The sequence below is a fragment of the Abramis brama genome (assembly GCF_963993115.1).
Source record: "Abramis brama genome assembly, chromosome: 5".
NCBI lineage: Eukaryota > Metazoa > Chordata > Actinopteri > Cypriniformes > Leuciscidae > Abramis > Abramis brama.
This window is the reverse complement of record NC_139967.1, coordinates 14990881-15003373: the sequence shown is the minus strand read 5'-3', so window position 1 is coordinate 15003373 and position 12493 is coordinate 14990881. Positions and strand designations below refer to the sequence as shown.

Sequence of the window (12493 nt, the reverse complement as noted above, 5' to 3'; positions counted from 1 at the left end):
CAAAACATCATATGTTTGAAGTCTGCCGGACCTATTCTATAAAACATAATACAAAAATATCAAATATTATATAAAAATATAAGTTTGCACAATACTGCCTTTCTATACTTACCTTATTCAGTTCTAAACCAGTTCAAAGCAAAAAATTAATACACAGAAAAACTTGGAGAAAAAAAAACGATGATAATAGCCTACTAATAAATATGTTCTATTAATAATTAAAAAATAACTGTAAATAAAAAATATATAAAATAACAATTACCAAATTAGTTTGAACACAGTTTACACTTAACACCCACGCTGGTAAATATGTGAATGACATAAATAATAAATATTTACTTGCTTACAGAGAATTAATGGCAGACACTCTCCTACATTTCCATGATGTATTTTTATTTTTATTTTTTTTTGGTCATATTCAAATATTTAATATAACACTTTAAATAAGGTGTCCACGTTACACGTGCTACATGCTAAAATAAATAAAGTAGAATAGTTCCGTTCCTCAAATCTGATTGGATAAGCTAAACAGTGTTCCAAGAGCGTGTGTATCTCTCCGCTTGTTGACACACAAACACACACACACAAACACACACACACACACACACAGTAGCCTACTTCAGCGGTGCGGAGTGAATGAATGCGAAGCTTGCTTGCAGTTAGAGGTTATTAAGTCAACTCGCAGTGTTTTTCTCTTGCGAATGAAAGGTGAGCGTGTGACCGGGTATTGAAAGATGGAACGCTCATTCCTTCAGTCAATATGAATTATGATTTGTCCAATATTTTTGTTCACACATTCTCAAGGTTTTCTCACCAGTGTGAATTATGTGGAACAGCTAATAGAAATCCTGGAGCGGAGTTGAAGCGATTGAGTCATAACGGAAAGCTTTGAGATGAGTCACCCCGCTCCACTTAGGCTATTGGTTCCAGTCCGTTTGGCTTCTTTTAGAACTGTTTTCCCTGTCGAGAACTTACTGGAAAGATTTAAGTTCATTTAACAGCGGAGCTAATAGTCCAGCAGAACGTGATATTATTTACATGTAGCCTACATAATACTTAACCTTAAATAAATTAAATATAGAAAAGGTGTCTACGATAGAAAACATTTTTAATACACTTTATTATTAAGCACTTGCTTTGCATTACTCAGTACGTACGTATGTTTGTTTAACATGAACAGTGTAGAGTAAAATGCGACCAACTGTATGATGAAGAAACTCTGGAGGTATGCATGTGTGTAGTGCGCGGGTGATTTCAGAGCGCGCGCTCCTCTCGCGCCGCCAGTGGTCGTCGCTCCTGCTCTCACGCTCGCTCGCTGCTCTTCATCTCTCTATCATCGGGGAGAGTGCGCTGTTTCTCTCTCCCTGCCCCAGACCCAGACCCTCCTCCTCCGTCAGCCCGTCCATCTCAGCGCATCGGCGGAGAGTTTATGGGGAGAGTGGCCGCTCCCTACAGCGGCCCCGGCAGGATCGTGTCCTTTCTTACAGCAGTTCCTTCTTGTTTATCCTGCAAACAGCAGCAGCGGCGGCGACATCATCATCACTCTGCGGCAGTGGACCGGGGCAGGAGGAGGATGAGTGAGCAGGGCAAGAGTGGCTCGTCCACGCCAGCGAGCGGGACACCAGCCCCGGGCTCGGACACGTACAAAGGCTGGCTCTTTAAATGGACTAACTACATTAAAGGTTACCAGCGCAGATGGTTCGTGCTCAGCAATGGACTGCTGTCCTATTACAGGTAATGATACGCGTTCAGATGCACGCATGGTCTTGTTTATCATGCACCTGTGTTGGTGTCATTATTACAAGAATGCATATTTGCACATAATTGGGCTATACTGGCCGACCAGTGTCATGTCCAGGCAGGTCATGAGAGCTGTCAAATACACATGAGGACAATCAGCGCACTTCATGTGCGCGTCTCTAGTGTATACAGATGCTGCTAGTCCATCCCTCAAAACTCTCGACTCATTTTGCCACCATGTGTTTCTTTTAAACCACTTCCTCAAATGTCATTATGAACGGATAAACTACTGTCTAATAAATGACAACAGTACGCTGTGTTTTTATTAGCGCGTCAGCTAGCGCTCATGCTAACGTCAATGGATATTCTCATTCTGCGATCCTCTGTGACGCTTATGTTATGAGAGTCGTTGCACTTTAATATTTGACAACCGACTTCTCCGTGTGTATGTGGGCGTGTCTTACAAATTCCGGTCTAATCATATTTCTGGCTTGTTTTTACGGAGAAATTGGCAAACCAGTAATTTATTATGGTCCGAATTCAGCTTCTGGTCAGCTACAGATGTGGTAGCCAGTGTTAGCTTTTAGCCAACCATGCACCAATCCAGGACATCCTTACAAAAAATTACCATGGTAACCAGTTTCCCTTAAAATATAACAAAACAACAATACTGTAATTTAATCAAAAGTGACTTAATTAAAGTGAAAGGAAGAATCTAAAAGGTCGTTTTTTGAGGATCAACGGATATATATATAAAAACAAATATTGGGGGGTGTAAAAACAAATATTGCATCACAATAAGTGTAGTTGTGATTGTCAAAACATTTGATAACGAAATAGAATTGTATGCAGTTTAGTGACAACATGTTACAATGTTTACATTGTACAATTACTAGGATACAGTTTTTATTATTGCTTGACAAAAATTTCAAGATTTCAATTCCATTCTTGTGATTTGATTCCGATTTTGATTCAATATTGACTAATTTGGATACATGTTTATTTTAAATTTTATTTAAAAACATATTCTCACCTAATGCTGTGAACATAGAGGGCCCAATCTGCTGGTATTTTTAAAGGTTAAAAATAACAAATTAAATTAAATATAATGCAGTTTTTGTTATAATAACAATTATTTAATGACATAAGTAAAAATATAATAAAAATGTAATATAGTGCTCAGCAAAATCTCCTCTCTAGCTATTTTTTCTATTCAATTAACATGCTATGGTCATTAAATGGCTTTCCTGAGGTAAATGTTATGTGACATAATTGTTTTCCTGCTGTTATATTGACCTCTTTCCGTGGTTGAAAAACACTAATTGGCCGATATTATGTATACTTTCGGTAAGTTGTACTGCATCTTTAAATAAAAAAGTAACAGATGATCGGTTCACGTGCACTTGAACTGAGGCGCTCAGCGATCTGTCACGTCACATTTACAAGCGCCAAACGTATTTTTGTCTGAATTTCGTAATAAAATTGACGGAATCTAAGAGCTGAGAATTAGTTTAATATTAAAAGTACCTCTTTGCTCCGCAATTTTTCTGTGCGTGAGAAAATGGATGTGTGGCGTGAGAGCGTGTGAAAAGTGTCAATTGCGTGAGTCTCACGCTCAATGCGTGAGAGTTGGCAGCCCGTTGATCCTCGAAAATCCTGTCATTCGAGATGATGTCACACAAAAAAACATATATAACCATATATATATAAACCACATTTAGGTCATTGTGTTGTTTTTGTGTGTGACATCATCTCGAATGACAGGGGCTGAGATATCTGATGATGTGAAGCCTATGTATGCAGTGATACAGTTTCTCTTTAAAATTTAAACCTCCCTCACATGTGTCACCTGTGAACTCGGGCAGTTCCACCTGTTGTTTAAGAGGCCCTTGAGCCAGCAGTGGTAATCATGTTTCATCTCTCCCTGTGTGTCAGGAAGACAGGAGGATCACATGAGTTAACTGTCACAGAACCTAATTACGGACTTTTAATTGCTTCATTACCACAGCTAGGTCTGTCCCATAAGAGAAGCATTTAATGATTTAGTTGAGCAGAAATATTGCCCATTGAAATGTGTAAGTGATTGCTCATTATGTATCTTGGATGACGATATGCATACAGGACAATGTCAATATCTCTTACCTGAGCTATGATGATTATAATTGTAATAGAATGTCCTTTTAGTGGTGATTCTGCGGTTTCTGAAATATTGCATAACAGTGGCCTTGAGATTATTGACCTTTTTAGCAGACTTTATTGCCCTGTAGCATATTGAAAATATTAGGAAATAGACCTCCTGGAAAGATGTATGATTACAAAAAAACCTGTACCGCTCCTTATCACAACTACTGTAAATAGAAGCCTCACCTTGAAGTCCTTGCATTTACAAGAACCTGTTTGTTTATTGTAGAATGTGCGTTTGTATTAGCCGGACCAGCCTGAAGTTTTTTTTAGGCTGATTTAAGGTAAAGAGACAGAATGTATGATATTGTTGTTTATTTCAAATATAATTTAAAATATCAGTTTTAGCATCCTTTGACAAATAGTTTTGAAGATTTGGGTATTTTCCTTTTCAGGTTGATACATAGAACATATGCTACCTTCAACTTGTACTGTACCTCAGGGTCGGGCGTTCTTCATTATGACATGTCATGCCAGAAACATAACATGGAAGTAGTCTACACTAAAGAAATATGTTGTGAAGAATAAACCTATATATCTACATTTGAATTCCAAATGATGACAATTATTAGTTTCTATCACCTTTTTGTACATGGTATCACTAAATGTGAAGCAAAGTGAGTGATTAACATTGAGTGATTAAAGGGATAGTTCACCCAAAAATGAAAATGTTGTCATCATTTCCTCACCCTCATGTTGTTCCAAACCTGTATGAGTTTGTTAAACACAAAATAAGATATTTTGAAGAATGGTGGTAAGACAGTTGACGGTAGCCATTGACTTCCATAGTATTTTTTTTTCTCTACCATTCAAGTCAATAGCTACCATCAATTGTTTGATTACTAACATTCTTTATAATATCTTCTTTTGTATTCCACAGGAGAAGAAAACTCACACAGGTTTGGATCAACATGATCAAGTAATTCCTTCATTTTCATTTTAGGGTGAACTATCACTTTAACATCACGCGCTACAGACTTGCTTTCCACTCACTGATCTCTATGTAGATATATTATATGATATTATCTATATTATAGGTCAGTGTTTCCATCATTTTTCAAATCAACACAAAACTGGTGGGAGCAGCTCTGGTGGAGAACAGTGACTGGATCTAAAACCTTCAGATGACACACAGCTCATATCTCTATCTCTGTAAGTTAACGAAAGCGAAACCACACATGAAAATCCGCAACACCTAGGCTAGAAGACACACGTTTGTGCAGCGCTGAACAGCTCTCTTGCACTGTGTGATGTAACAGACAACTAGTGGTCCACTCCTGTTCCGTTCACACAGCGCGCTTTCTGAGAATGCGGTTGCGAGTCCTGAAAACATACAGGTGTGAGTTCGGTTATAGAATGCGTTTGTCAGTCCCGTAATTAACTGAACTGTGTGTGAACGTAACCATATTAAGGACTCAAAAACAGGACTATGAACCGTATTCTGTTGCTGTGTGAATGTGGCCAAAGGTACGAGTTTCACAGGTGCACTTGAAGGCAGCATAAAGGACTTTGGTATTATCCTATGTCATTCAGTCTTCAAAATTATACCTACCAGCTTAAACACCAATACTGAAAGGCATACTGAAAACATCCAGGAAGTGTTTGAGAGCCTTTTTGTTGTCAGAACTGTATTGTTATCAGATGGTCATGAGGGTCATCGTGATAGCGTCATGGAGCAGCTCTGTAGTCAAGCGGCTAATGAAATAAGGGCAAAGGCTCTTGTAAGAGCACTGAAGCAATGCCCATCAATCCGTATCTCTTCTGGGGGGCAGCCCTGTGAGCCTACTGACTCTTCACACAGTGGGCCACCGGGTTTCCACCCTCTCTGGAGAGTCTGAAGGGAAAGCGACACTGCTGACTGTGAAAGAGAAGAAGCGTCTCTCTTGCTGCTCTCCTCTATTAATAGTCTATTATGGTGGAAGGTGATTGCAGTGGTGTAAAGCTAGATCTGCTGTCATCGGAGAGCTCTGGCAACCTTGCGCACGTAGCCAACACAATGAAGTGGATAACGTGCTGCGCTAATGTCTGCCAAATCAACCTGCCAAACACGCCGTTACAGAGCCAGAGAGAGCAACAGTAAATGTGCGAATATGTTTTAGAGCCAGTGTATGACAACAGTCATTAGATTATGAATGGTTTCTTAATAATTCCTTGGAATGATTGGAAGAGTAACTTAAAGGGATTGTTCGCCCGAAACCTACATGATTTACTCACCTTCATGTTGTTCCAAATTGAATGACTTACTTTCTTCTGTGGAAATATGTTGAAAAAGAAAAAAGAGATTTAGTAGAGGAGACTTCTGGGCTTATGATAAAGCAAAGGATATGCTTTAGATGTGAACCTGTATCCCTGGCCTGAGTATGTGCACTGCATAATGCACCATTGCTCAAATACAAGAGATGTATGTCATGCCTACATTTTTATGGTCAATATATTGCAAGTCAAGCGAATGGAAAGATTTGTACAACTCAGGCAAATCTGCTTCATGCTGCATGCGAAATATGCACAATTACAACATCACAGCACTTAAATGCAGAGAACTGCCAACTCGGACTCTCTGGGTGGCCTCTGTATCAGCAATTTCTTATTTTCAGCTTATATCAGTCTAACCGGCCCCAAATGGTCATTTTGATAAGAAATCCACATTTGAACATTGTGCAACTGAGCCAATACAATATTCTATTGATATAGCACAATTTTATTTCTCACTATATTTCATTAAATATTTCAGATCATTGTATCAATATTTGTATCTATTTGTAATGTATGTACAGTGCTGTTCAAAAGTTTGGGGTTGGTAAGATTTTTTTGAAAAAAGTCTCTTATGCTCAAAAGTTTGATCAGAAATACAGTAAGGATAGTAATATTGTGAAATATTATTACAAAGTAAAACAACTGTTTTCTATTTGGTCATTTATTCCTGTGATGAATTAATTAAAACAGAATTTTCAGTGTCACATGATCCTTCAGAAATCGTTCAAATTTGGTGCTGAAAAAAACCCCGTTTCTTATTAATTGTTTAGAACTGTCTTTGTTTTTGTGGAAACCGTGATTAATTTCAGGATTCTTTGATGAATAGAAAGTTCAAAAGTTTTTAAAAAAAATATATAAATCTTTGTAACATTTTAAATGTCTTTACTGTCACTTTTGATCAATTTAATGTGTTCCTGCCGAATAAAAGTATTAGTTAAAAAAACTTGTTTATTTATTTTCCAAAGTCTAATTTTACACTTGCATTTTGACTAAGAACTTTCATTTGTCTTCATATAATTTCCTATGGTTCAGTTAGTGAAGAAGCATATTAGTGGGGGATGAGAAAGTACTGGGAGTTAAAGCCTGCTGACTCTCCTCTAACAGCACAGTAACAAGAAGCTCATGCTTTCATTCTGTTTGTCCTTTAATTAAACTTGTTAACAGTACCATGATTTCTGAATTCATTTTGATCAGAAATCACATGATATTGTGGTGCATCATAATGCATTCAATCTATTTTGCCTATCCTTCTCTGAACTCATGTGTCTGTGAGTCATGCGAGCGTTGTTGAGAGGATGCTGCTGATCTCTGTATGCTCACATTCACACTTTCTCTTTCTCTCTCTGGGCTCATTTCAATGGGCTGGATCGAACTGATCCTGCTGTCATATAGACTTGTGGATCATTACTAAGAGACACATTAATCAATGTGCACTTCTGAAGAACTCAGCTCCCTGTAGTGCTGTCACACTGACGCAGACGCTGAAGAAAATGCTGAGGTTTTCTATAGGAAGCCTTGGATGTGTTCTGCTGATGTGTTAGTTTTACCCTCCACCACACACAGTTTTGTCATCCGCAGTACTAAAACACGTTAAAGTGTAATGGTCTGCGTAAATTGCACTCGGTCACAGCACCCCCCCATCCCCCCCCACCTCCTCCTTGTGATGAGTCACATATCTTCCCCTCCTGTTTTTTTTTTCTTCTTACACGCTGGCTGCTTCCTTTTATGCATGTTTGATTTCTTAACAGACTTTTCTCTCATCTTGTTCTCCCATCATTGGAAACTGTTTTAGTTAATAAAGACTGTTTTAATATAAAAGGATTACAGAAAGTCAGTTGAGCCTGCCCGAATCTGATTCAAGGTGTCAGAACATATCTGTATTTTTAAATGAAATCAGTCTTATTAGGATGTTTTTGGAAGCGGATAGTTACTGTTGTTTGCTTAGACCGTAGAAATACCCTAGCAACCTTTCAGAACATCCTGGCAACCGCCTCTGGGCCACATACACACCGCAGATAAATTCGGTTGTCAGTTCACCTTTTAATCCTGTTCAGTGATTTACGGGAGATGTAATGGAAGTAGCAGATAATGTCTTCCATATTGTGACATATGGAACATCTGAGTTAATGGATTATTAAAAAAAAAAAAAAAAATCCATATTGTGACTTACATATGAGGAAAAAAGTACGGGATTTGATTGTAACCATCAGTTGTTGATTGGACGGAGGCAGATTTAAGTCTGGCGCACCAGAGAGAAGTATGTCATTTAACTGGAAGATTGTAAAGACAGATGAGAACAATAATTGGTATTAGGCAAAACTTGTAAAACAATAATCGGGTCATTAAAACAATAATTGCTATTAGGCTAATTTTCTGTTTTTAGGGCATCTCTAACTGGAGACAATGCTTGACCTTCTTTTGCAATGAGTGATAACATCTATTCTGCTGGGAAGAATGCGGTCACATGATCTGAGTGGAGGTTGTGTCCCTCAAGGGTTTATGGGAGGTTAACTGAGAAGAACGGGGTGTTTTGGAATGTCATTCAGACTCTTTGCACGATGTGTTCACTGACACTTGCACACTTCCTTCAGTTATTTTTGGACTGAATACATTTTCCAGTTTGAGTGATTGTCAGTCATTGGTGAGTGTGTGTTTGTCTATACATGTGAGAATCTACTTTTTGCATTTTTTTGTAAAATTGCAATTGCGATAAAAAAAATTTGTGAGATAAAAAGTTGCAATTACGTTTTTATTTTTTATTCTGTGGCGGAAACGAGCTTCATACTTTCCCATCCTCTTTTCTCGGTCTTATTTTTGCCACTTTCTTTTCCTCTCTCTTCCTCACCCTGGCTTCATGTTCTCAGTTCTGACCCACTTACAGCCATTTGTGTCCAGTCTGTCCCCTGCAGGGTGGGTGAAGCTAATTTAAGATCTCTGCTTTTACCCCTCCATACCTCCTCCCCCCGACTTTCTCTCTCTTTCTCCGATCTGCTTGGGTTGGGTTTAAGTATGAATTCTCCGCTCTAGAGAGGTTGGATGAATATGGTCATTGATGTTTGGTCTGTGAGCTGAATGTGTCTCTCCCTCCCCCTAGTGACTCTGTCACCTGAGTTTGGTTTCAGCCAATTACTTGGTTTGCTTGACTATCAGACCATCAGCCCCCACAAGGCCTGAAACTGTAAATGTAGCCAGCAGACGTTGGACTCTTTCATCACACACACACACACACGCTGTAGTGAGACCACAGTGCCTCGTATCTGTAAAGAGAAAATGCCTTTTTTTCCTGGTTTAGGTTTACGAGGGATGTTTTTTTATTATCCTCTCTTATCAAACATTAAAATGTAGTAGTATTGCCATGAACTGCATAGGCCCCATACTGTATTAATTTTTAACATGACATAGACTGAATTAGAACATGTATAATTGTGCTTTCTAAATGACTCTTGAATGTTGATGGTTCATGCACTCGGCAGCCAATAGTTCAGTGCTACTGTGCTTTTGCAGTCATAAACAACCAGTCAGTAATAATGCAAATTTTTGTACACAAAACTTTATTTCAAGATTGCTGTCACTAAAAGTAATGAAAACTTGCAGTTTTAGTGAGTCAGATGATGATTCAGTAAACGATTCAGTTAGTTTATTCAGTGGAAGATTTGTCTGACTGTCTCTAACTGGTTACTTGTGAGTCTTTTTAAGTAATTCCTTAAAAGAACCACACCGAAAGAGTGGTTAGCATTTGTAAATTTTTTGACATTTAGCATCCCACTAGTTGAGATCCACTGCTTTAGAACACACTCATGCGCACATACGCTTCTGCTGGAAAATATAAACATAAAATTACAGACACAATAATTTCCACAAATTGTGCAGTGTGTATCTGTGTCAGAAATGTCTGGCTGATTGAAAATTAAAAAAATGCAATCTCTGTACAAACAATAGAATTTGTCTTTGGAATAAAATAAAGAGGGAAAAAAAAGAAGAAAAAAAATGTTTTTGTTCAAAAATATGCATGGCTCTGACCTGTGGAGTGCTTCTCACAATTTCTCTGAGAGGTCAGAGCTTTGACATTTCATTAGAGATGTGCAACAGATACCGGGTTACCAGAGCACTACACACACACACACACACACACACGCGCGCACACACACACACACACACACACACACACACACACACACACACACACACACACACACACACACACACACACACACACACACACACACACACACACACACACACACACACACAGACACAGAGACAGACTTGCTCTTCTTGCTCTCTGTGTGTCTCCCCACCTTTCTGCTTCTCCTCTTTGTCACTTCATGCCTTTTACTGTCCCATTCTTTCTGAGAGTCAGCAAAGCGTCAGTGGTGTGGTGGAGTTTGGATCAGTGTTTCGTAATCTCGGTCTTTCTTTAACTGTGTATTGTGAGGCTTTAAGCTTTTGTTAGGCCTCTAAGGCTTGGTTAAATTAGAGTTCCTCAGAATGGCCTGACAGACTCACAAGAGGCTCTGGGATCCTTTCAGGCCTGAGATATTTCACTAAGACCAGACACCCTCAACCAGACATTTCACCGTCTGTCTGTCTTGTCTTTTTGTCTATCTGTTGTTTTACCTATCATTCAGTCTATCGTTCTATCTATCTATTGTTCTACCATTCTATCTATTGTTCTATCTATACTACCTATCGTTCATTCTAGTTGTTTTACCACTCTATAGTTCTATATCTATCATTCTCTGTCTTTATTCCAAAATGTTAGGGTTGTTGATATGATGTCTAACAATGTTTCTGTTACATTCTTGTTAATTATTATACATGTCATTTTTTTAGAGCTCATATTTATAGAGAGAATAATTTTACTGTACTTTTATTTGTCAGTTTAAATGAACTGAATCTCATTTGTCTACTAGTCTTTTACTCAAGTTTATTAATAAATTAAAAACAAGAATAAAATTAATTCTGTAATCAAAACGCTTGCACTTGCCAATAATCTTCAAATGGCATGTTGTTGATTGATCTTCCTGAGTGATGCATCAGTCTCTCACTAATGGAGATTTTTATGAAGCCTTTGAGGTCAGGGATGATGTAGAGAACAGAATGAACAAAGCTAGTTCTGCATTTATCATACTGTGCTGCTTTTCTCTTTTGCTTGTTTGAGGAATGTTGTGTTTCCATAAGGATATGCCTCAGTAGTTTTTTTGTGGTTTGATAATGGGACTGTAAGTTCTCTTCCTGATCTCTCAATCAGGGTTTACATCACGCTCTGTTCTCTCTCTCTCTCTCTCTCTCTCTCTCTCTCTCTCTCTCTCTCTCTCTTTGACACTGGCTGGATTGTTTGAGTGTTGTTGTTTGGCCAGCTGACACACAATAGCCGTTAACCTCCATTCTCTGTCCGCTCAGTATGCAGCTGTGTATAGTAACGCAACGCTCATGGGTGCTCAGCGTTTCTCTCTCTTACACACGTCTGATCTATGTTGATTTACATTACGTCATTCAATGTACATGTGATTTCATTCACAGTATGCTATCCTACACACGTACAGTATATGCTTAAACAGTAATGCAGCTTCATTTAGCCAAACTGGCAAATTTGTATTAATGATTTAGCAATGTTGTGCTTCTTCTTGTTGTCCTTTGTCCTTTATTTTTTTCTCTTGCGTGTCTTTTTTTCCCAATCATGTACTAACACCTTCCTCTGATTTCCTGTCTCCCCTCCACGTTTTGGTCGCTCCATGGTAGGACGCAGGCGGAGATGGCCCATACGTGTCGCGGCACCATCAACCTGGCCACGGCGCACATCGACACAGAAGACGCCTGCAACATTGTTCTGAGCAGCGGGGGGCGCACTTATCATCTGAAAGCCAGCACAGAGGTGGAGAGGCAGAGATGGGTCACAGCACTGGAGCTGGCTAAGGCCAAAGCCATCCGAATGATGAACGATCAGTCCGGTAACAAGACTCTAATCAACACAGTTTGAGTTTTTTGAGTTCATATTTTTCAGCTGAAATGGATCGTTGTAACTGTGTAATTGTGTTGGGCTTTTAAATGATTATTATCCCTTAAATAAAGTGGGACATGCTATATGATTTAATGATTCAGCTAGAATCAACAGGTCATATTACAGTTGCTAAAGTTGCAAATCAGGACTCTCACTGACCATATTGACAACATGGCATTTTGTCATGTGGTTGAAAGTGTGTTACTGTGTAACTGAAACAGTACAGAAATGTTCTTTTGGTTCCATGTTTTTAGGCAGTAAGCTTCTATCTGCTCTGAACTGACCACTAATTGTGCTAATTGAGTTGCTGTATAAAGG

The 12493-nt window shown here is 38.7% G+C and overlaps 1 protein-coding gene across 2 annotated transcripts in view; it reads left to right on the top strand.

The window, feature by feature from the left end:
* Window positions 1-1090: 1090 nt before the first annotated feature.
* The window catches only part of osbp2b (oxysterol binding protein 2b), a 90772-nt gene continuing 79369 nt past the window's right edge, over window positions 1091-12493 (top strand). For both annotated transcript variants that reach the window (XM_084115334.1, XM_084115333.1), the window contains exons 1-2: window positions 1091-1734; window positions 11917-12125. In XM_084115334.1, coding sequence (XP_083971460.1) covers window positions 1430-1734; window positions 11917-12125 — 514 coding nt within the window. In that variant the 5' untranslated portion in view covers window positions 1091-1429. The remainder of the gene's footprint in view (window positions 1735-11916; window positions 12126-12493) is intronic.